The sequence below is a fragment of the Leucopleurus acutus genome (assembly GCF_964270905.1).
Source record: "Leucopleurus acutus genome assembly, chromosome: 11".
Classification (NCBI taxonomy): domain Eukaryota; kingdom Metazoa; phylum Chordata; class Mammalia; order Artiodactyla; family Delphinidae; genus Leucopleurus; species Leucopleurus acutus.
This window is the reverse complement of record NC_139152.1, coordinates 24,129,614-24,154,109: the sequence shown is the minus strand read 5'-3', so window position 1 is coordinate 24,154,109 and position 24,496 is coordinate 24,129,614. Positions and strand designations below refer to the sequence as shown.

General features: G+C 41.9%; 1 protein-coding gene across 1 annotated transcript in view; it reads right to left on the bottom strand.

The window, feature by feature from the left end:
- Nucleotides 1-13,523: 13,523 nt before the first annotated feature.
- The window catches only part of CCDC91 (coiled-coil domain containing 91), a 401,591-nt gene continuing 390,618 nt past the window's right edge, over nt 13,524-24,496 (bottom strand). Inside the window, exon 13 of the mRNA XM_082851110.1 lies at nt 13,524-13,711. Within this exon, the coding sequence (XP_082707236.1) occupies nt 13,703-13,711 (9 nt within the window). The 3' untranslated portion in view covers nt 13,524-13,702. The remainder of the gene's footprint in view (nt 13,712-24,496) is intronic.

Sequence of the window (24,496 nt, the reverse complement as noted above, 5' to 3'; positions counted from 1 at the left end):
TGGCATGATGCATAATATTTAAGAGCACGGAGGTTAGCGTCTGACTGACTGCAATTCCCAGCACCACTACTTAACTGTCTCTGGGTAAAAGCTACTTAACTTCTCTGTGCTTCAGCTTCCGCAAGTGTCACACCACTCAAATACGAGTGTCTTCCTCTTCTGATCGCTATGAAAATTAAATGAAATAATGCCTATAAAGCAAGTCATCATCCTTCACCTGACTCCAGTAAGTCTAGGTGCTCAAGGCAGAGAGTGGAGAACACTCAGGGGCCACATAAGGAAAGCACCCGCCTCAAAGGGCGGTTGAAGGTATTAAGTTTAGTTAATGAAGGCAAAACACTGCAATCATGTTTAGCCCCTAGTGAACAATTGAATTTGTTTGTTGTTGTTTTCCTTGTTAATATCTCCATTTTAGTGGAGCAAACCTAAAACATCCAGAGGTTAAAAAACTTGCTTAGGAAACAGACAGTAAGCAGTGGAGTCAGAAATCCATCTACCTCCATGCTCCGTGCTCTCTACCATTATGCCCTCTCTCTGTGCAGTAAGCGTTACTGTCAGTATTACTTTGACAGGAGGAATACGTTTCAAGTAGGCCTGCTGCCACCTTACTGAAGAGAAGTTTCTAATCCATCGGCCTGCGAAGTGTACGTCCTGCAGCATGAACCTACTGACACTTAGACACTAAAAATGCAATCATCTAGCAACCAGTCTTCTGGTGGCCTATGGCAGAAATCCTGAACATTTTTGTTTTAGAGTAAGAAGTTATTTTCCTGTTGTTAAAATCTTTGAGTTGATCTGGGAGAGGGGAGACGGTTGATAAGGAATTTAAAGAAGGAGTATCGAGAGGAAAGCAGGAACATGTTCTTACGGAGTCTTTTCACCAAGCTGAGCTCTGAGTCAAACACCCTGGCAACTTCGGACCTTTCCCTAGAAACGGTTCCAGGCCACTCCACCTTCTGACTACTACATCAGAGGTGTCTAGCAGAGGACACTCCTGTTCCCCTGAGAAATGGTTTGAGAATTTTCATTTCTGTTGAACTCGGATAGAGATATTCTATGCTTACCATCATTAGTGTTTCTAATGCAGTTATGATAAATATGCTCTCTGACGGATGGTTTTCTTTTTCTTTCTTTTTTTTTTTTTTGCGGTACGCGGGCCTCTCACTGCTGCGGCCTCTCCCGTCGCGGAGCCCAGGCTCCGGACGCGCAGGCTCAGCGGCCATGGCTCACGGGCCCAGCCGCTCCGCGGCATGCGGGATCCTCCCGGGCCGGGGCACGAACCCGCGTCCCCTGCATCGGCAGGCGGACTCTCAACCACCGCGCCACCAGCGACGCCCCATGGTTTTCTTTTTCTCCTCCTTTTCCTTTTTCTCCTTCCCTCTCCCCTTCCCTTCCCCCTCCCCCCTTTGTCTTCTTATTCTTCTATTGAGATATAATTGACACACTGCACTGTATAAATTTAAGATGTACAGCATAATCATTTCACTTACATACATCATGAAATGAAAACCACAATAAGTTTAGTGAACATTCAGCATCTCATGTAGATACAAAATAAAGAAAAATATATTATTTTCCTTGTGATGAGAACTCTTAGGTTCACTTTCTTAACAACTTTCATATATAACATACATCAATGTTAATTATATTCATGTTGTACATTACATCCCTAGTACTCATTTATCTTGTATCTGGACGTTTGTGCCTCCTGACTGCCTTCATCCAATTCCCCCTCTCCTCACCCCCGCCTCTGGTAACCACAAATCTGATCTCTTTTTCTGTGAGTGTATTTGTTTGTTTTTGAAGTATAACTGACCTACAACACTATGTTAGTTCCTGGTGCACAACACAGTGATTCAATGTTATTTCTATACATTTCAGAAAGGATCACCACTATGTCTAGTTACCATCTGCCTGGTTTTCTCCACTATCTTTGTCAGCATTTTACCAGCTTTGCTCTCTAAGCTGCTAAACCTCAGAGCCTTCTCTAGTCAAGGATTTCCCATTGATTTTAGTTTCCAGAAATAGATTTCCAATGGGGCAATGAAACACTTATCACTAGATCATTACCATTGGTGACAAGTCTCCTGCTATTCTGCTTATAGTCTACAACTGCTGAGGCTGTGGAAACTCAAATCTCTGAGGTCGTCTTATTTTGTCTGAGGGCAGAGATAGTTTGTTGTTTTAGGGAAGGCACTCACTCCTTAGACATTTTCTAGCTATTGGGCAGGAAAAAAAGAACTCTTGGAAATTACTAAGTTTTTCTGATGTTAAGGTGCAAAAAAAAATCTGTACATAAAAGAGGTGCTTTCTTCAGAGATATTGCTGAGATGTACGCTTACCTTTGAGTTCAATTTGGCCATGAGACTTCCTAGAACATTTTTCTACCTTCTATCCCTTATTTAGGCAAGGTGATAAAATACATCATAGGTTAGTTTAATCTTTTTCGCATGCTGTATAGGAAGGAAAGAGGCCCACTAAAGAGAATCACTAATAACAGTAGAAGCAATGAGACAACAATGATAATTCCACTTGGCATTTATTTTTATATTGGTGTTTACTATGGAAAGTTCAAGTGTTGTATGTCAGGTCGTAGATGGACTCTCAGGTGTGTTATTGCTCCCATTAACAGATGGAAAAACTGAAATTGTAAAGGTATCTGTCTCATTAAAGGGCTCAGAATAAATAATTCAGTGGACCTTGTTATGCAGTTTGAAGTAAGTAAATGGCTGGGGGCAATCTGGAGAAGCTAGAAGAACTATATGGAAAAGAGGATGGGAATTGAGGTTGGGAGTTGAGAGTGAGGGAGAGTTCTAGAAAATATTAGAGAGTAGTGAGTATGCAAAGTAGTGAAGATAGGGAAGAATGGATTTTTATGTTTTGCTGCTTTTCTATGGCATAAAAATGTACTTCCTCTACCCCAGCCCCACCTTTGACTGCGTCCTGAGAGATAAAGATATGAATTTGTTCAGATTATATGTTCGTTGCTTGTCGGACTGTGTCCTATGTGAGATGGAATCATGATGCTTCCCAGCCTCTTGTCTGTCTGGCACAACCTTGTTCTGCCTCTGAAATGATCCCATGTGTTAGGGTGTTTCAACATGGAAATGCTCTCACCAGAAGCTGAGGAGGAAAGGAAATAGGAACCCTCCTTGAGTCTGGAGGGTTAGAGGAGCATCCTGTTCAAGGGAAGCAGGACTTGTTAGAACTTTTCCCACCTCCTGCCCTTCACCAGCCCTGTAGCGTCCACTCCAGCTGAGGTTTTCAGAGCCTTACACTTAACCCTGCCCACACAAAGCCTGCACTTAAGTCTCTATCTCCTGTCTTCCTTTACATACTCCAGGCTGTAATTAACCTCTGTCTTTCAAAATATCTCTGCCTTCCGCTCTCTGTGTTCCATAAACACTCCCATGCCCTCATGATATCTTAAATACCTCCTAGAGAATCAAGTGTCTCCAAACTTTTCACTTGGTCAACTAGGTGATGATACTGTAACTATTAGAGGATAAGGTAGCAAGGATAAGGAACATGTATGGGTGCAGGGAGTGAATTTTTCAGATGTGCAATTTCAGGATAAGGAACATGTATGGGTGCAGGGAGTGAATTTTTCAGATGTGCAATTTACAGTCCCTCTAAAACATCCAGGAAGAATTGTTCTCCCATTAGAACCTTTTACTGAGGGATGAAGTTAAAACAGAACAGTCTGGGCTTCAGACATCAGACAAGAATGTGACAGAAGGGGAATACAGTAGCAGCAATGGGGTCCCCCTTTTGACCAGCCAAGAAGAAGATGTGAAGGGAGGTAGAGTGGCTTCAGGGAGAAAAGGGAGTTTGTGACCCCAGCATCTTTGCTTTAAGAATGAAACCTTGCTCCCCAACATTTTCTCCATGCTGCTTAAAAGTCTACCAATTAGATTAATTTGAGTTAATATTCAAATATCTCAAAATGAGACCATCGTTCTTTCATCTCTTCCTGTAAGTTGGTTTCATAAACACTTGTTTCCTTCCTTGCTTTATCAAGGTTTCTAAGAGGGTGAAACAGAACCACACTCTTGGGACCCTAGATTATAAGACCAACACAAAAGTGGTGGGGTGAACAATCACTGAACAGAAAAAGATGCTGATAACTTTTGTTCTGGTATCAACCCAGAGCCACGAGGCCAAAGGAAGGCCAGGCCACTGATGTGAACCTTGCATCTGAGCCCTGTTTTCAGGCATTACCTCCAGGGTTTCCAAGGTTCCAGACTTGTGTTCTCTTACTGTAGAGTCCCTAGCTGTGGGCTCCAAGTTAGTCCTAGACATTGGCAAAAACAATACAAATGCCATGTGTGTCCCCCTATTTATCCTGGGGGCTGTTTTCAAATTTAATCCAGCTCACTATGGCCCCAGGAAGCATTCTGTTCTCTCTCCCATCTTCAAGGTCAAGAACTTGAGTCCTGATTGTTGAGAAAAGCCAGACTTCTCCTAGGAAAGAAACATCTTTGTTAGAGAAGTCTGTGTCAGATTATTTTGTCTGTTAACAGCAGAACCAGAAGATAATGAGGACTATTTGAAAGAGAGTAGCATTGACAAATGGTACACATTTTTGAACTCATTTCAAAGTACAAACTCCTATTTCATTTCGTTTTCTAAGGCTCTGAATAACTTATAGACAATTTAATTGCCTGTATTTGGAATAGGGAATTCCTAAAATGCTGAGTATAATATTTGGATTTAAAGAAAAAGACACCATAATAGAGGCCATTGTTCAAGTAAGTAGAGACAGGTTCATGTATTTCAAACCTTGGATAAAATATAAAGAAGATCATTGAGCTCTAATTTGAAAGAATTCCACTGAAAGCCCCAGAAAACAATCCACTGTGAGAATATGAGACAGAATTATAATATTGACTGGACAATTGTTTGCTAAGAAGCATTTATTTTATATCACTTTTTAACAAGACCAAACTGTCAAACTGTTTAAAATTCCATTGGAAAAATGTGAATTATCACAAAATTGTTTACTTTTTTATCCTTTCATGTATATTGGATTACTCATGGAAGACAATGGAAAGAATCTGAGAAATCCTAGTTTTAGGAGTAACTCAGACTGCATTTCAGAAATATTATAGACTGTGTAAACCAATGCGACTTTTGGACATGTATTAACATAGCTGCAATACTATTGGTGCTGTGTAAGGCACAAAGAAATGAAAAACTCCAGCATTATCAGCAGAGATGATCCTATGGAAGATGATGGTGCAAGTTAAACATTCTTCCCGTACATATAGTGATCATAGGAAAAAAAGAATCATCTTTATCTTGTTTTGCTAAATACCATTAGCTCCAGTAGCTATGATTCATAACTCATACAAATAATACAGGTCCTTTTAAACGGGCTCTGGAATTATGGAATTATCACCTATGAAGGTATTGCAATCATATATATCCTAGATCATTCACCGAACATACATCCATGTAAAATCATGTTTAGAACAAGGCTGAATTTTCTTGGTATTAAAATCACTTTTGATTATTCATTCTAATACCAAATGGGCATTTCCACCTTTTTCTATATCTGAGTTTCAGAGACGTAGATAACTTATAATGATGCAACAGTTCTTAGCTGCATGAGGATCACCTGGAGGGCTTGTCACAACAGATGGCTGGGCCCGCCTCCAAGTTTCTGAGTCGGTACAACTAAGGCGGGGCAGAGAATGTGCTTCTAACAAGTTCCATGGGATGCTGATGCTGCATTCCTGGGAACCACACTTTGAGTACCACTGCAATAAAGGAATCTGGGTAGCAGAGCTAAAAGCAATTTTAGGAAAAAAGTCTTTATGTCTGGGTCTGGCTGGTATTGTAGAAAATGAAAAGAAATCCAAGCTTTCCCCTAAAGGCCCAGCCTCTCTGTGGCCTCCACCTCCACACAGAGCCCTCTGCCTCCTGTTTTTCCAGTTCTGTCTTTCCTACCTCCAGTTCTCAAAAGCGCTTGCAGATCTTGCTACCTTAATTTACCCTAAAATGTAACTTAATCACAGCAGTTAGTCCTCTCAGAGAGCTTTGCATTTTGAAGTGGATCAAAACTGTAAACACAATAAATGAAATCTGAACAATGAAAAGGCATTAATTTTAAATGGGAAAAACTTTGTTACATCTTCACTCTCTTGCCTTCATTACACCAGAGTGACCTAAAAGTCAAATCTCTCCATGCTACTTTCTTACTCAAAGTCTTCAATGACTGTCCTTCTCCTACAGGCAAATTTTAAATGCTTAGCCAGACTTCCAGGCCTTTCATTTCAGTTATTATATTGTTCAACTCTGTTTGTTCTTTAAATCTTCTAGCTCATTGGTAAACATTTCTTGTATCTTCTCAGTCTGTGCCTCTGTTCTTTTTCTGAGATCTTGGATCATCTTTACTTTACTATCATTACTCTGAATTCTTTTTCAAGTAGATTGCCTATCTCCATTTCACTTAGTTGTTCTTCTTGGATTTTAACTTGTTCCTTTGCCTGGAACATATTTCTCTGCTGTCTCATTTTGTCTAACTCTCTGTGTTTGTGGTCTCTTTTCTGCAGACTGCAGGACTGTAGTTCCTCTTGCTTCTGGTGTCTGCCCCCTGGTGGGTGAGATTGGTCCAAGGGCTTGTGCAGGCTTCCTGGTGGGACTTGTGCCTGCCCACTGGTGGGTAGAGCTGGGGTTCGTCCCTCTGGTGGACAGGGCCGTGTCAAGAGGTGTGTTTAGAGGCAGCTGTGGGTTCAGTACGACTTTAGGCGGCTTGTTTGTTGATGCGTGGGGCTGTGTTCCCACCCCATTGGTTGTTTGGCCTGAGGTGTCCCAGCACTGGAGGCTGCAGGCTGTTGGATGGGGCCAGGTCTTGGTGCCAAAATGGCGACCTTCAGGACAGCTCACAGTGATGAGCTCTGGGGTCTCTGCCAATAGTGTCCTTATCCCCACAGTGAGCCACAGCCAACCCTCACCTCCCCAGGAGAACCTCCAAGATCTGCAGTAGGTCTGGCCCAGTCTCCTATGGAGTCACTGCTTTGCCCTGAGTCCCAGTGCACGTGAAACCTTGTGTGCACCCTCCAAGAGTGGAGTCTCTTTTTCCCCCAGTCCTGTGGAACTCCTGCACTCAAGCCCTGCTGTCTTTCAAAACCAAATGCTCTGGGGGCTCCTCCTCCTGATGCCAGACCCCCAGGCTGGGGAGCCTGATGTGGGGCTCAGAACTCTCACTCCTGTGGGAGAACCTCTGTGATATATTTATTTTCGTTTGTGGGTCACCCACCCAGTGGGTATGGGATTTGATTATATCGCTAAAGTGCCCCTCCTACCATCTCATTGTGGCTTCTTCTTTGTCTTTGGATGTAGGTTATCTGTTTTTGTAGGTTCCAGTCTTTTTTGTTGATGGTTATTCAGCGGTTAGTTGTGATTTTGGTGTTTTCATGAGCGGAAGTGAGCTCAAGTCCTTCTACTCCACCATCTTGTTCTTGTCTCCTCTCAGGCCCTTCAATATATCCCACTACCTACCTATTCAACCTCATCAGCCACCTCTCCCTCCTTCCACTTTATATACAACAATACTGAACTGTTTCAAATTCTCTGAAAATGTCCTATTCTCAGGATCAGCTACATAATTTCTAGGCCCCAGTAAAATATAAAATTGCAGGACCCTTTGATCAAAATGCAGTAAAGACTTTCAAGACAACAACAACAGAGCTTTTGCCCAAGTACAGAGGTCTGAGCATGGGGCCCTATGGACTGCAGGTCACATGCCCATGAAGCAACCCTGACTATTCTGGAGACATAATCCCTAAGTCCCTTGGTGCTTGTCTTGAGGCATCACAGAGAAACAGTGAAAAGTTTTTATTTCCTTTTGCTCTGAATTAGTATCTTTAGATTTGCTGAACTTCGAATGCAAGAAAGCATGTGAGCATCACCAAGCATTTGTTCATTTTTCAGGAAAGCTCTTGCACAGACAGAGAGCTCAATGTATTACCTTGATCCTGGCACCACTGACTCTCCTTACACCACTGTCATGGTCCCCCCCTCTTTGGTACCTTTGGTACTAGTCCCTCCTCCTGCAATGCCATTCACCTGCTTCTCATCTGATAACCCCCCACTCATGCATCAGCTGCTCAGCCTATGCTCCTCCTGGACTGTGAACCCTCTCCCAACACCCGGGGCACACTTGACACTTGGTGCAGTCTTGACTTGAGAGGTGAGTTCACTGGGTTTTGATCATGTTCACATGAACATCTTATTCACTAGACTCCAGGTGATTCCAGGGCATCGACAGTGCCTTCGTCTTTGTATCTGCAGAATCTAGTACAATGCCTTGTATTTTGGGAGGGACTCAAAAATGCTTATTAAATGAAAGGATTGGTGATCACACATTATAACATTTTTCACTAATTCAAAGATAGTTTCTCAGAAGAAAGATTGCTTAAATGTGATTCAGTCTTTTGGAACTACTAGGTGAGGTGGTCAATTTACTTCTAGTTACCTCAGAGAGAGGACACTTTGAGGCAAGAAACAAACTCCTTGGTCTCTCAAACCTAATCTAGGTGGGTGTGACCCCCAGAGATGTGTTCAGTCCTGCTCAGTGGAGGAATCTAACACACGGGAGAGTCTTCAAGAATCATCAAGAATGCCTTTCCTAGACTGGTTTCATGTGGGAACTTTTATTCTTCATTCAAATATCAGCACTTGTTTGAGGCCTACAGTCAGTTTTCCAGGGCTGATGATCTGGTCTGTGGTTGATTTAGGTCCTTTGCCCCTCTTCCTCTTTCGTGACTTCTGACATTTCACTGTTGCTCTAGCATGAGTGGGTGGAGAAAAACCTTACGAGCTGAAATTCAAACCAGTAATGTCTACTTTTGGCAAATGCATAGTTCATCTATGAATTTCATGTACTCCAGCTCTTTATCCCTGGCTGACACGTAAAATTTGAGCACTGGCAGGATATTTTATTTACTTAGGTATTTTTCTCCAACTTGCATATATATACTCTTTTAGGCACGTTTTTAGACAATATCCAAGAAACTGTTTTTTTAGTATAATCTTTGCAGTTACCTTTTAGCAATTGGTATGTACTTTGTCCTTGCAAACAGCCTAGGACTGAGGCAGCATCTGGTAGGGTTTTTCTGGCCAGGCAAGGAGAAAGAGAGCTAGTTGTTCCTGACTTTCTCCCTAGATTGCTGCTTCTCAGTCTTTCTCTCTTTACCACTGTTTGCTCTCTTGAAGCTGATGGGCTTCCATCCCTCACAATGCCTCCAGCCCTGTGGACATCATGAATGAGCTGGGACAAATGGGTCTGGACCTAAATCTCAAAAGGCAAGAACACCCCCATGTTAGATTCATCTTCAGACAGTTACATCCACCAGCTGCTCTGAAATCAAATCCTGGCTGCCTAAACCAAGCCACTAGTTATGGAGTGACAGGGAGCACATGCAGAAGTCTGCATTGAACCAGGAACCCATCTCAATAGAGCGGTCACTTTATCCATTGCTTGGATGTGAATGATTCTGTTTTACTCTGAACCTGTTGGGGTGGACTTTTTATTCCTTTACGCTGAGCTTTGTCACCATGTGTTCCCAATCTGAGCCCTGTTTGCTCAGACTCTTAATTCGTTTAGGAGCCTTGGAAGCTGCTTTTCTAGAGTTAATCTGGACTCGCTGGAAGAGAGTTCAACAGGTTCTATAGTTTATGCCAATCTAATACCTGAACCCGCTCTCTCACTGCCATACCCGGGGTGTGTATTACCTTTCCCTGAATACTACGAGGATGGAAAATTAACTGCTGTCTGAGGTCACCCACTTAATCCTGAGTAGCTCTTTTAGAAATATCTTCTTTTCATAAACCAGATGTCAGTTAAAGTCAACTCGCCCTTTTAGATTTAAATGAAATTGTTTTGAATTCTCATGCCTTATGAGGTAAGCCATTTAGAGACTCTTTCAAGCTCTGTTAATCTTTGGCGTATGGACAGGAGGTTGTTTACAGTTGTCCTGGCCACCTCTGGCTAAGGCCTGATCACTCCACGTATGGCCCCTCTCTTGTCTATGCCTGGTCTCCCTTCTGTTTTCCCTGTCCCTCCACACCAAGCAGTCCTGTTTCAGCATTGTTCCTGTTTCAGCATTCCCCTTGAGCCCGTCTCAAACACAAGGCTGTTTAAGTGTGTGCACCACACTGTTATAGGAGAATTGGGGCAACTGTTGGAGATTTTAGAGCAGCAACCAACTTATGATTAAATATTAGACATTCCCAGGCTTGAAAACCTTTCAGCCATCTCATCACCAGGGGCCTCTCTCCCTGGACACCTTTCTCTGTAGCTCCCACCTCCCACCATGCTTGGCCTCTTCTCTTAACTCTTCCCCTTTTCTATCTAACTTCTTGCTTATATCCCAAATTCCAGTTAACTTTCTCTGTAGAGAAACTTGGTGTTGCTTTTGTCTTCTTCAAGACTTGACCTTGGGACCTCCTGTCCCACACCCAGGGCAGTTTATCAATGTGTTTTCCCCAAAATAGCCCTCTCCCTAAAAGTCTTGTGCCAGATGTTACCCTGTCCCCATGTGGTTACCTAAAGCCCAGGTCTGACTCATTGTCGCTTCTATCCAGTTCATTACAACCTGCCCTGTCTTAGCCGACCCTTTGCTCTGGGGACACTGCCGAAGACAGAAAGAACACAGGCTTTGGAGTTAAATCACTTTGAAACCCAGATGTACTACTCATCGGTTTTGTGACACCTTTTCTAGACCACGTTCCTCAGCTCTGAAATGTTGATAATTATATCTTCTAAAGGATTTGTGTGAGAGTTTGACTAGGAATATACCATGTCTGACAGAGAGTAGACATCAGAAGTTTTATTTCCTTTTCATAAAATAAAACGGAGAACAGGCTTGAAAATCTCCCAAGCCAATAAAACCATTGAAGTTATGTAAGCAAAATTAAATCTAGCTTGTTTCATGAACATAAGCACAACTTAACTTAGGTTATTTCTTGTAAATGCCACAGATAATCATAAAAGAAATTTAATTCATCATCCTTAAATGTTGTAAGATAATCACTTTTAACCAATCCTCTGTCATCTGGAAACCACCACTGAAATAACCAATCACTGTGAAGGGAAACACCTTCCTCATTTTCACTTTATGAGCATCTCGTAACATCATATCTCTGTGCTTCATACCAGTTTGGGGTTTGAAGTACCCCTCATGGTGAACCATTTGTTTCTCACTCAATAAAATATTCACATCAAGTAAAGCTCTCTAGTTTTCTTTTAACACTTTCCTCTCTGCCAGCCTCAAACTTCAGCACTGATGAGGATGAAACTTCCCCAGCCTGGCTGGATGCCTGTTTACTTCGACCTCTGACCCCTACCTACTTGGTATCTCAGCTCTCCTGGACATTGAAGATGGTCCCTGCTTTGGCTGTCATCAGTCAGCCACTCCCACTCCATGCTCCAGATGTCTGGAACTACTCAGTGTTCCCAAACTTACTTTTTCTCATCTCTGGAGTCCTGCGATGCTATTCTCTGCCTTTTCACATGGGCAGCCTCTACTCAGGCTTCACCTAAATATCACCCTCTCTTCCAGAAAACCACCCCTGATTCTCCAAGACTGAGTTGGATGTCACTACTACATTTTCCTCTAGCACCCTGTAAACATCCCCATGACGTCCCCCAGCATAGGGTTTTAAAATCACTGGTTACTTGGCCTCCCTGTAGACTATAAGCTTCCTGAGGCAGAAGTAGACTCTTTTTTTTTTTTTTTTTTTTTTTTTGCGGTACATGGGCCTCTCACTGCCTTGGCCTCTCCCATTGCGGAGCACAGGCTCCGGACGCGCAGGCCCAGCGGCCATGGCCCACGGGCCCACCCGCTCCGCGGCATGTGGAATCCTCCTGGACCGGGGCACGAACCCGTGTCCCCTGCATCGGCAGGCGGACTCTCAACCACTGCGCCACCAGGGAAGCCCAGAAGTAGACTCTTATCAACGTTTTATCCCTAGGCAGAGGCACATAGCAAGCCTTCAAGAATGTTTGTATTTTCTTTGCTTTAGGAGATAGGTCCAAAAAAATATTGCCACGATTTATGTCAAAGAGTGTTCTGCCTATGTTTTTTTCTAGGAGTTTTATGGTTTCATGTCTTACATTTAGGCCTTTCATCCATTTTGAGCTTTTTTTTTTGTATATGGTGTGAGGAAATGTTCTAATTTCATTCTTTTACATGTAGCAGTCTAGCTTTCCCAGCACCACGTATTGAAGAGACTATCTTTTTTCCATTGTATATTCTTGCCTCCTTTGTCATAGATTAATTGACCATAGGTGAGTGGGTTTATTTCTCAGCTCTCTATTCTGTTCTTTTAATCTATGTGTTTGTTTTGTGCCAGTACCATGCTATTTTGATTACTGTAGCTTTGTAGTATAGTTTGAAGTCAGGGAGAATGATACCTCCAGTTTTGTTCATTTTTCTCAAGATTGCTTTGGCAATTCAGGGTCTTTTGTGGTTCCATATAATTTTTAATATTATTTGTTCTAGTTCTCTGAAAAATGTCATGGATATTTTGATAGGAATTGCATTAAAATCTGTAGATTGCTCTGGATAGTACGGAGAGTATTACACTTAGTGAAATAAGTCAGACAAGGAAAGACAAATACTCTGTTACTTACATGTGAAACCTAAAAACTAAAACAAATGAATATGTATAACAAAACAGACTCACAGATATAGAGAATAAACTAGTGGTTATCAGTGTGGAGAGGGGAGGGGTGAGGGGTGAGATAGGGGTAAAGGATTTAGAGATACAAACTACTATGTATAAAATAAATAGGCTACAAGGATACATTGTATAGCACAGGGAAATATAGCCATTATTCTGTAATAACTTTAAATGGAGTAAAATCTAGAAAAATATTGAATCACTAAGTCGTACACCTGAAACTAATGTAATATTATAAATCAACTATACTTCAATTTAAAGAAAATGAATATTTGTAGTTGAATAAATCCATACTGCCTCGCTTCCATGCTGTGTGACTACTCACAGTCCTGACAAGGCAGACAATAAGCCTAACCTTTTAATCAGTTGACAACCATCTTTCTTCCCCCTTACCATCACTGCCCCCAACCACATATACGTTACCATAAGAATGTATTTCTCTGAGCAGTAAAGATGTAAGATCTATATTTCACTTATCGTTGATAAAAGAAGTTGTATAAAATGGATGAGACATCTAGATAAAGAACAATAAACTGTAAAAATGTTCGGTGAATGAGAGCTCAGATGCTCTAGTTAAATGGCATTTCATAATTGATAGATAACACTGGGAAGACGGAGAAATATTTAATGAGAGATTGTGGAAAAGGCAAAAGTAAAAACACAATTTCTGAACACAGTGGTTGATGCAAGGGCTTTTCCAGTCCTACAGACAATATAATACCTTACCTTTGTTGTACTCCATGGTTAACCAGTGCTTGCATATGCAGAAGGAAAGAAATTTTCTTCCTGCCTCTCCCTTTGTTTGCCTATCTTGGAAATAGCTTCAGAGATAAGAGACATTCAGTTATGGCTCACAGATATAACTGAGCACAAGTAGTTCTTAAAACAAGTCCAGAAATTTCCAAATGGAATTAGAAGCACTGAGATCACCATGAAGATGCAAGAGAGCTAGTCAGAGATGACCAAGAAAGTGTGCTGTCCTCTCATTTGGCATCTCATGAGTAGCTCCTCAGGCCTCCTGAAAGAAAATAAATTAGAGATGCCATGATAGCTGTCACAATCCACATCTCACTAACATGCAATGTTTAAAAATTTTAAGTGAACAAATAAAATATCTTGGAACATATTCTCTGTTTCGGGGCTAAACAATTTCGTTTTAACTATATAAAATTCCAAACCAAAGCCCTTAAATGTAAACAGTTAGTAGTAAAATTGGTACAAAGCAAAGATGATCATGATTATGATTTATGGACGTACCATATGGATTATCTTAATTGCAAAACTAGCTCAGCCTCTGATGCGGTTGGAGTCCCGGGACAGAGGTTAACAGAAAGCACCGCTGCCCACTTAGCCAGGCGTACCCTTGCTTCAGACTAGGGCGTACCCTTGCTTCAGACTAGGGCATTCCTTTCGGTGGGGGTAAAGAGCTGTATGATTTCACTGGCATTTCCATATGAGAGATGAGATCTAAGAGAAAGCAAGACATTTGGTCGCTTGGAGGGACTGTTCTATAGATGATTTTAGGCAAGTTATTTGCCTCTGAGGCTCAGATGCTCATTTGCACAGAGGGTAGAAAAATGAATGCAAGTATTAGAAAACAGGTCTGGCTGTTGTAACAGAAGTCAAAATAATTGTGGCTCAAAAGAGGCAGGAGTTTATTTCTCTCTCATGACACCGTCTGACCATAACCAATCTGGACTCCACAGTTTCAGGACCAGGCTCCTCCGGTCCTGTTTTGCATCTTTAACACTCAACTTTCATCTCCGGGCTAAAACTATCTGTTCCCAACTCCTGCCTTCATGTCTGCTTTGCAGCCAGTTGGAGAGAAGAGGATGAAGCGGGGCATAATCCTTCCCTTTTCAAGGGTGCAAAAGGCACGTCATTTACATCCCTTCTGCTCACATCCCATTGGCACTTAGTCACATGGTCACATCAGTCTGTAAGATGAGCTAGAAGATGGAGTCTTTAGCTGAGGTGCCACATGCCCAGCTAAACTTTAGGACTTTCTTGCTAAGGAAGAAAGGGAGAACATATACTCAAGGGCAGCTAGCAATTGTCCTTAGCATTTCTTGTGACCTTCTGCTAAAATAATAGGTAAAACGTTTGATACAAAGTCAATGTTAAACAAAAACTTAAATCAATTTGATTTCATTCTTAATAAAGAGACATAAGTATAAGGTATACGTATATCCACACAGAGGCACACAATGTGGGTCAAATTAAGCATGGCTGAGGTTTGGAGATAAAATGACTCTCACTACATTGGCTTTCTGGCCCTGCTCAGTTTAGGCAGTGAAGGCTTCATTTATGGGCCCAGCCTTGCCCAGTTCCTCAACCACTCCTGACCAGGTTATCCCCAGTAGGCAGTCTTATAGCTAGAGCTATGTTCAGAATCAGGTGTGTCTTGGGTGAGTCCAAATTGCAGCCCACCCTTAACTCCTGATTCATCTCTTCAGTTCCTGCATCTCAGCTCCTACGGCTCTCCTTCCCCCTCTCCACTTGTCCAGACACACCCATGATCAGACTGACCCAAAACATGACACAAAGGAATGTTACCAACAACGCTTTTATATACTGTTCTGCTATTATCATTACCTTTCATGCAGAATTTCTTTTCTCCCCAAGTTCAAAGAAAACAAAAGAAAAGTAAAGGAGGGCCTTCCCTGGTGGCGCAGTGGTTGGGAGTCCGCCTGCCGATGCAGGGGACGTGGGTTCGTGCCCCAGTCCGGGAGGATCCCACGTGCCGCGGAGTGGCTGGGTCCGTGGGCCAAGGTCACTGGGCCTGCGCGTCCGGAGCCTGGGCTCCGCGACGGGAGAGGCCACAGCAGTGAGAGGGCTGCGTACCGCAAAACAAACAAACCAAAACAAAAAGAAAAGAAAAGGAAAGAAAAGAAAAGAAAAGAAAAGGATGAGATGATCAGAAGCACAGATGGTAGGAAACTATACCAGGGAGAGATGTATCCAGAATGGAAAACAAGACAACAAGAACACACATACGGCAGTGTTGAGTGGTCACATGGCAGTGATCCAGAAGCTCCAGATAACAATGTAGGAAAACACACAAGTCCTCCTACACTGCGTGGGAGGACGGAAGGTGGTGAGAGGGGGAGGAGGGGGACACGTGTCATTCCATGCTCAAATGATTCTCACTTCAGCAGGACATCCACGGAGGACATACCCACAAACTGAGTGAAGAACTATTTGACCATCTGGCAAAGCTACTTTCTAACTAAGGTATTTCACTATTAACTAGGAAAATTTCTACTTAATCTATGGGGTGGCCCCCTGTAGGTATGTAAAAGAATAACATTTTATAACAGGTGTCTTTGGGGCTTTCTCTGTCAAAAATGCAATAGACCAATTAGAACAGGACTTGATAAGGGGAGAAATCTCACATGGACTCTAACAGATGAAACAAGAACATAACTAACTCCATGTGAGAGCTTCCAGGGATCTCATGGCCACTCACACTCACACACGGTTCTATAGTTGAGAAGGCTATGGACCTGCCCAGCCCATACAGACTGACAGTGGCAGAGCCGAAAGTAAACCCAAGTACTGGGGGCTCCTGGCCCAAAGAGCCTTGACATGTACTTTCTCATGCCTGAGGAATCTCTTATTCTGAAAAGAAAATATCTCTTGTGGGAAATCATTAATACGTCCTTAACACCATTTTTTATCAAAAAGGACGAGACCTGCGATGGTGAAACAAGCTCTAAGTGTATAAATAACATCCTCTGACTGTTGTAGGATGACCATGTTCCTGAGGAGTTTGCAGAGTGACAAACGACTTCAGACAGACGTGTGGTCTGGCTGCACATTTTATAAGTGACTTTAGAGGAAATGTTGCTTCAAGAACGCAGGAGAGACTGGTGATCTCAATCAGCTGGGAATGAGGACAATCCTTATTGAATGAGCAGAGAACAAGGTCAGTGTTTACGAAACAACCCTTCCTATTGAGTGAGACAGCACAGGCAGCCTTGGCTGGGGAGGTGCTCCCCGCAAGTGAAGGGCTGCTCAGTTTCACTCATCAGGGCACCCCGAGCAGGGCTCAGTGCGCTCTGGAGAGGGCAGAGAGGAGCAGTCAGACGTCCCAGGTCAGGAACTAAAGCCCTAGGAGCCGGCAGGTGAGTGGGGGCCTGGAAGGTGGCAAGTGGAGGGGAGAAGTGCATTGCCCAAGGATTCAGAGGATCAGGGTTCCAGCCCTAGCTCTGTTCCTAGCTGTCCTGGTTGTGCCACTTTGAGCTGGTTACTTCACCTCTGGGATGAGCTTCAGTTTCCTCCTCTGTAAAAGCAGAGGGTAGCACTACACATTTTCCGGCTCTAAAATTCTATTGCCCAGGGATCACTACTCAAACGCCGACAGTCAGTTATGGTTCCCAACCAGAGGCAATTTGCCCCCCTCTCCCCAGGGGACATTGGCAATGTCACCACTGGTTGTCACACAGAAGGAAAAGTGCTACTTCTACTGGCATCTGGTGGGCACAGGACTGAAAAGCTCAACTACCCAGGACAACCCCCTACCAGCAAGAATTATTCAGCCCCAAATCTCAACAGTGCCAAGACTGGAAAACACGAACTGAAAGGACAGTATAATGATGAACTCATTTCAGCCAGTTATTGTCATTTTGCCAGATCTTTTTTTTTTTAAGAGAATTGAAACATTTCAGTTTTTATGTAAAATATCCCAAATTTAAAATGTCGCCACATGTTAATTTTTTTTTTTAACAAAACACTCAGGCAGCCAAATAAAATAGGGCTTAAGGACAAATCCTGTGTGCAGGCTGTCAACCTGTGAAATCTTATGTAGCCAGCTACTGTCCAAGTAATTAGTACAGTTTAGGTGAAAACACGGATTCTTTTATCTGTGTCAGGTTATCTGAGCCAGATCCAGGCAGGTCGAGGATAATCCACAGGTGTGCTCACACGCGCGCACACGCGTGTGTGTGTGTGTGTGTGTGTGTGCGCGTGATATCATGATAAAAACACTAAGTGAAAGTGTCCAGAGACACTTATCACCTGTGTAACTGGTGGTAGGAATTATTAAATTCTTTGAATAACAGGGTCTCCATTTTCAAGGAAGGCATCACTAGCCTTGCTGTCTACCTCTCCCGGTTGTCACAGAATGTGACCTTGAATGTACCTTGAAGCTGGAGGGAACTTTAGAAATCACCTGATATGTAATTGACTTTGTCCTTGAGCTCACAGTCAGTCAGTAGGAAGATGGGGCTCAGAAGCCCCGTGTGCTGACTCCCTGCCCTGAGTTCTTTGAAGAGAGTGACAGGCAGGAAGGTGGGGAGGGGAGAGTGCCCGATGTGTCTTCCCTCCCCACCACCCCCCACTCTTCCAGACGTGGTCCACCCACGCCTGGCCTTCCAGATGTGCCTGAGCAGCACCAGATGTGATCTGAGGATTCAGTGAGAGGGGCTGTAAAAGCGCTCGGGAGCCTGTAAACTCTTACCCTGTCTCCCAAATGCAAGGTTGGTGCCAGTGTTAATTTGTCTCTGATGTGTGACCACAGGCAGCTCTCTGGCCAACGGCAAGGCGAATGCCTGATGTTTACCCCAGGGAGGCCTAAGCCCGAGTTGTGACACTTTACCCGTCCTAGAAAAAAACAGGCAAAAGCGGATCAGCATCGTGAGTGTGAGGCCGAGAGGCGGTGGTTTTGATGCGCCATTAGGATGCAGAGTGCAGGTAAGTTGCTGTCATTTATTAATGGGAGCTAAAGACATCAGAAGATAACTCTCCACGGCCAATCCTGGTTTCAGACAGTAAAAACCCTACCCCCACCAGGCCTTCTCCAAGCCCCTCCCCTACTTTCCTGCCTGAAACCTTGTTCCCTTACATGCCCTGCCGGAGCCTTGTCTCTCTGCTTATCTAAGAGCTTCCATCTCTCACGACGGGACACCAGGTCTCCTTTGAGACTTTGCCCTAATGCAGAGTGTGCCCTTCTGTCCTGCAGCCAAATTTCCCGTCTCATGCCAGGTCAGGGTCTGACCACCCCGTCTGCTCTGATGCCGGCCAAGCCAACTGTGGTCCAGCTCTAAGTTCTTAGCTTCAATTCCATCTTTGCTGAGCACGTTTATTGCGGTTCCGTGGGAGAGGCCCGGGTTTGCGCATCAACATTCAGAGTTCTTTTCCTTCTTTACATATCCTGCTTATTTGGGGCTAAAATGTGTCCCAAGTCCATTGTGAACGTGGCTACTGGTTGTGCTGTCTGTGCAGCGGGTCAGTCAGAATGTGCTGGTGTAGCAGCTGCTTCCATGGACACGGCTACTCCGCCAGGTTTTATATTTTTTAGTGTAATGACAGAGCTTCCAGTTACTTACGGCTAAGTCAGCAGCATTAGAAAGTTTGTAGCTGAGTTCTTTCTTACTGTTTTTCATTTCTTTCACTAAAAGACTGTCTTTTAAGGCAGATTTAGGTGCACAGCGAAATTGAGAGGAAAGTACAGAGACTTCCCACATAGCCCCTGCTTCCACATATGCATAGCTTCCCTCATTGTCAACGTCTCCCACCAGAGTGGTGCATTTGCTACAACCGATGAACCTATACTGACACAACATCATCACCCAAGTCCACAGTTTACACTAAGGTTCACTCTTTGTATTGTATATTCTACGAGTTTGGACAAATATATCCACCCCTGCAGTATCATTCAGAATAGTTTTATTACACTAAAAATCCTCTGTGCCCCACATAGTCATCCCTCCTTCCACCCTAGCCCCTAGCAACCACTATTATTTTTACTATCTCCATAGTTTTGCCTTTTCCAGGATGTCATATAATTGGAATCAAACTATATGTAGCCACTTCAAATTGGCCTTTTTCACTTACTATGCTTTTAAGTTTCTTTCATGTCTTTTCATGATCAGAGAGCTCATTTCTTTTTAGTGTGAAATGATATTCCATTGTCTGGATGTACCACAGTTTATTTATCCATTCACCTATTGGAGAACATCTTGGTTGCTTCCAAGTTTTGGCAATTATGAATAAAGCTACTATAAACATCCATGTGCAGATTTTTGTGTGAATATAAGTTTTCAGCTTCTTTGGGTAAATACCAAGGATTGTAATTGCTAGACTGTATAATAAGGGTATGTTTAGTTTTGTAAGAAACCACCAAATTGTCTTCCGCTAAATTGTCACTTTGCATCCCCACCAGCATTTGATATCATCCGTGATCTCCACTTCGGCTATTCTAATAGGTGTGTAGTGGTATCTCATTGTTTTGATATGCATTTTTCTGATGACATATGAAGTGAAGCATCTTTTCATATGCTTATTTGCCATCTATATGTCTTTGGTGAGGTGTCTGTTAAGGTGTTTAGACCATTTTTTGCATTGGTCATTTGTTTCTGATTGTTGAGCTTTAAGAATTCTTTATATATTTTGGACAGAATTCCAGCCACATGTCTGTAACTGTGAGATGGCAGTAAAGAAGGACATGACACAATTAAAAATAGAACTATCATACGATAATCCAGCAATCCCACTTCTGGGTATTTATCCAAAAGAATTGAAATCAGGATCTCACAGAGATACTTGCACTACCATGTTCATTGCAGCATTATTCACGGTAGCCAAGATAGTGACAACCTAAATGTCCATTGACAGATGAATGGATAAAGAAAATGTGAGATATACATAAAATAAAATAGTATTCAGCCTTTTTAAAAAAGAAGGAAATCTTACCATTTACAACAACATGGATAGACCTGGAGGACATTATACTAAGTGAATTAAGTCAAGCACAGAAAGACAAATACTGTATGATCTCACTTATATGTCTAATCTAAAACAGTCAAACTCATAGAAGCAGATGGTACACTGATGATTGCCAGGGGTTGGAGCTATGGGGATACGAAGAGGTTGTAATCAAAGGGTACAAAGTTCCAGTTAAATACCATACATTAGTTCAGGATATCTACTATACAGCATAGTGCCTATAGATAGAAATACTATACTGTATACGTAAAATTTTCTAAGATGGTGGATCTTATGTTAAGTGTTCTATTACAAAATAATAATATTAATAGTTATTGTTTTTCTTATAATAAAGGAGGTAGGAGGAAACTTTGGGAGGTGACGGATATGTCTATGGCCTTGATGGTGGTGTCAGTTTCACTGTGAATACTTATTCCCAAACTCATCGAGTTGTATACACTAAATATGTAGAGCTTTTACATGTCAATCATACCTCAACAAAGCAGTTTTTTTTAAAAGACAAAAATTACAGAACTACGGAATCCTTTGAAGAGGTGGCAGTGACACACCAAGGAGAGAAAGAACCATGTATCTCAGGTGAGTAGCAATCACTGACGATTCAGAAACACATATGAAATAGTTTCTTTTCTTTCTTAAATATACCACAGCAAGGTGAACCTTAATGGGCAGAAAAACCTGATATATGGATTATTTACGGAAAGGACACTGCTGCCTTCAAAATACAATTATCTATTTACTTTGCACGTTATAGGAGGAGCCATTCCATTACACCTGCATATTTTTTTTAAATAAACAAACATAGACCCTAACTACCAGCCAAGTAAGGTGATGCTTGGTGATTCTTTAATCACAGCACATTGCAGAGCTGCTTCCTTTTCCTAGTTTCTGTTTCTATGCATAATTTACAGAGTTGTGCAACATGCAGATGACACATAGAAATCAGAATTAGTACTTTTATGTAGACCATGTTGTTCATTGCCAGTAAGTTGCCTCCAGATGGTTTGGAAAAGGAGTATTGCTTTATACTGTTTTCAACTAAGAAGAGCTACCTGAAAGCATTTACACCTAGTATTCAGCGGAGCTAATTTGTGTCTTCCTCCGTCATGTCACTCAGGTGGACTATATATCACTTAGGGTTTCTTCTTAAGGAAAAATTTCACTGGGATACAGAAGAGTTTAGAAATCTTAAGATGAAAGGTAGAAGAAGAAAACACAAAAGCCAACTGTTTGGGAGAAATCTGGAGCATCCTAAAAGTCACTATAATTAAAACACAGCAGTCTGTAATTATTCCAAAGGGGGAAAAATTGCAAGAAAGGCTCAAAAATGCTAACGTGCTTACCAAAAGCTCTGCCATATTAGTTCATATTGACTCAGACAGATACAATATCCTCAAATGGACTGAAAACTAGTTGGAAGGTTTAAAACAAAAGAAAATGTAATATAATTAGGTGGGAAAGCAGCGGGTTTGGAGTCACTGGAGTAAAGTTGGGTTTGTTCTGCCATTGACTAACCGATTGAATTTTGGCAATTCATGGGACTTCTCTGTGACTCAGGTTTTGAAACTGCAAAACAGGATACCACCACTTAACCTTGTGTTAAAAGAATGTGTGTAAAGATTGTGTTTTGTTTTCAAATGCTGCTCTTCACACCCTCTACTTGTCTGTTTCTCTTCTCTCCATCCAGTGACAGACAACCTCTTGCTTAACTTCTCCACCCCCAACCACCTACTTCATTTTTATATTCAAATTTTTCTTTAGCATAAGCCTCCAAATTTATAAATTTTGGCCTTTTTTATGTTTCCTAAAGCCAGCATTCAATGTCATATTTTAAAGTAATGTGTTAGTATGTTTATGTTCAGTGTTTCTTCAAATTACTCTCCAAATTAAGAAAAAGTACTCCTCTCCTTACCCCTTGCTCTTTGGTTACCACTGCATCTCCTTGGCTCCTACTATTAGCTAAACTGAATTCACACCTTAGATTCTTGACATGGGTCACATGGTCAAACATAAAGGGCCTTATTGAGGTGTTCTTTTGATAAAATTGGAGTCACTTCTGTAAGGGTTGAGAGTCTCCCAGTTGCTTGGGAATAATGATTGTAAGTATGTTTCAGCAGTTCTCAAACTTTACTGTATATTAGAGTCATCTGGAAAATAAGTTAAAAATGAAAATTTCTGAAATGTTCTTTAGAAGATTCTGATTCACAAAGTTTAGGTAGGAGACCAGAAATCTGCATTTTAGCAAGCACCCCAGCTGACTCTGATGCAGGTGACCCACGACTACCCCTCTAGAAATGCTGTTAGAGATTATTTAGGTAATTCTAAGAGCAGTCTAGAGTTTTGAATCCTTGTGGTTTAAAAAGGAATATTTTATAAAAGGAGTATTTGCAAAAAGGATTTTTTATATTAAAAATTGTGCTGACATATGTTATCAGAGCACAGACCTGAGTTTGGATGGTAGTTTGTTCACTTGATAACTGTGTCTCTTAGATAAGCTAATTAGTCTTACTTTTCTAACATGTGATATAAGAACACCATTAGCCACTCGAAGGAGGTATTGTAGGGCTGAAATATATGTTAAAAGAAACCCTTAGTTATGAAAAGGTGGGTAGAAATGTTAATCATAATTATCTCTTTATTACTGATTATTTCAAGAACTGGATTATTCAACTAAATGAAGAAAAACTAAGCCCAGATTTTCCATAAATTAGTGTCTTCACTCCTGTGATATATGAAGGGTATGTCAGCACCCAGTGGCACAGGTAGGCCAGAGGCAAGCTAAGGTGCAACCATGAAACAGCTATTTGACCGAACAGCAGTTCTTTGGCATTAACAGTGATTCAATAAAAATCTACATTTGATTTAGTACAAAAAACTGCAACTAAGTGTAAATACGATGTAATGGTAAAAAAAAAATCTATCTATCTATATATTTTTTCTTATTGCACTAACTCATTTCAGACTACTTTGACCCATTCTGCAAAAGAAAGAAAACAAACAAAGAAAATGACCAGTTACAGACTGGCTGGAAATGAAATATGTGATTTCCATTTTATCAGGGAGCCATTTTTATTCTGTGCAAGGCAGTGTCAGGTAGACCACAACTACACTGATTACAAATTTATTCTGTCTGGATTTTGAAATTTAGTGAAAGATCAACTGAAGAATGTGGTGCCTTGTGTCTTTCTCTCTCTTCCCCACCCCTTCAAATGTATACATACACATATATGTATAACATTCATGCAGACTGAATGCATAACAATGTATGATGCATACACACAATGTGTGTGTGTGTGTGTGTGTGTGTGTGTGCGCGCACATGTGCTATTTTCAGATTAAGAATTTTTTTGGTAAGAAAAATGTTTTCAGTAAAATTTCCCAATTTTGAATAGCTTGACATCATCCCAGGAAGTACTTTTATAGCAATCTGAAGGCAAGGGGTTGTATCCTCAACATCTTTGTATCCCAGGTATGTTGTGTAGTGACTACAAACATTAGACACTAAACCAACATTCATTGCTGAGGAAGTTGATTGATCTTTGGGACAACAAGGTCTAAGTAGGTCTCAGTAAGATTCTCAAGGAAGTTAGATATCCTCCTGAGTTTTCTTTTATCTTGTCTAGTTATATTAAGATAGATCAGGTTTATGCTGCAATAATAGAAAACTCCCAGATCTCAGCGACTTGACATGCCAAAAAAAGGTTTATTTCTCATTCAATTAAAACCATATGTGGATATGAGACCCTCCAAGCCAACTGTCCTTCCTGAAGCAACTCAGTGATGTAGGCTGTTTTGATCTTGTATCTCCACAATCTCAACACGAGGTCTCTTCCACTGTCACCCGGCAGGGGGAGAGAGCTTTGGGCTGGTGAGTCTGGCAGCAGTAACTGAATGTTTTGGCTTGGACATGATACACTTCAGTTCTGCTCATCATCCATTAGTATCATAGCGCTGCCCCATCTAACTGCCACGGTTTAGGGAAATACGATCCACCCTCTGTCCCAGAAACAGAGAAGAACTGGAGAGAATAAGACCAGAAGTCTCTACAGTGTGAATGATTTCCAAGCAAACACATAAC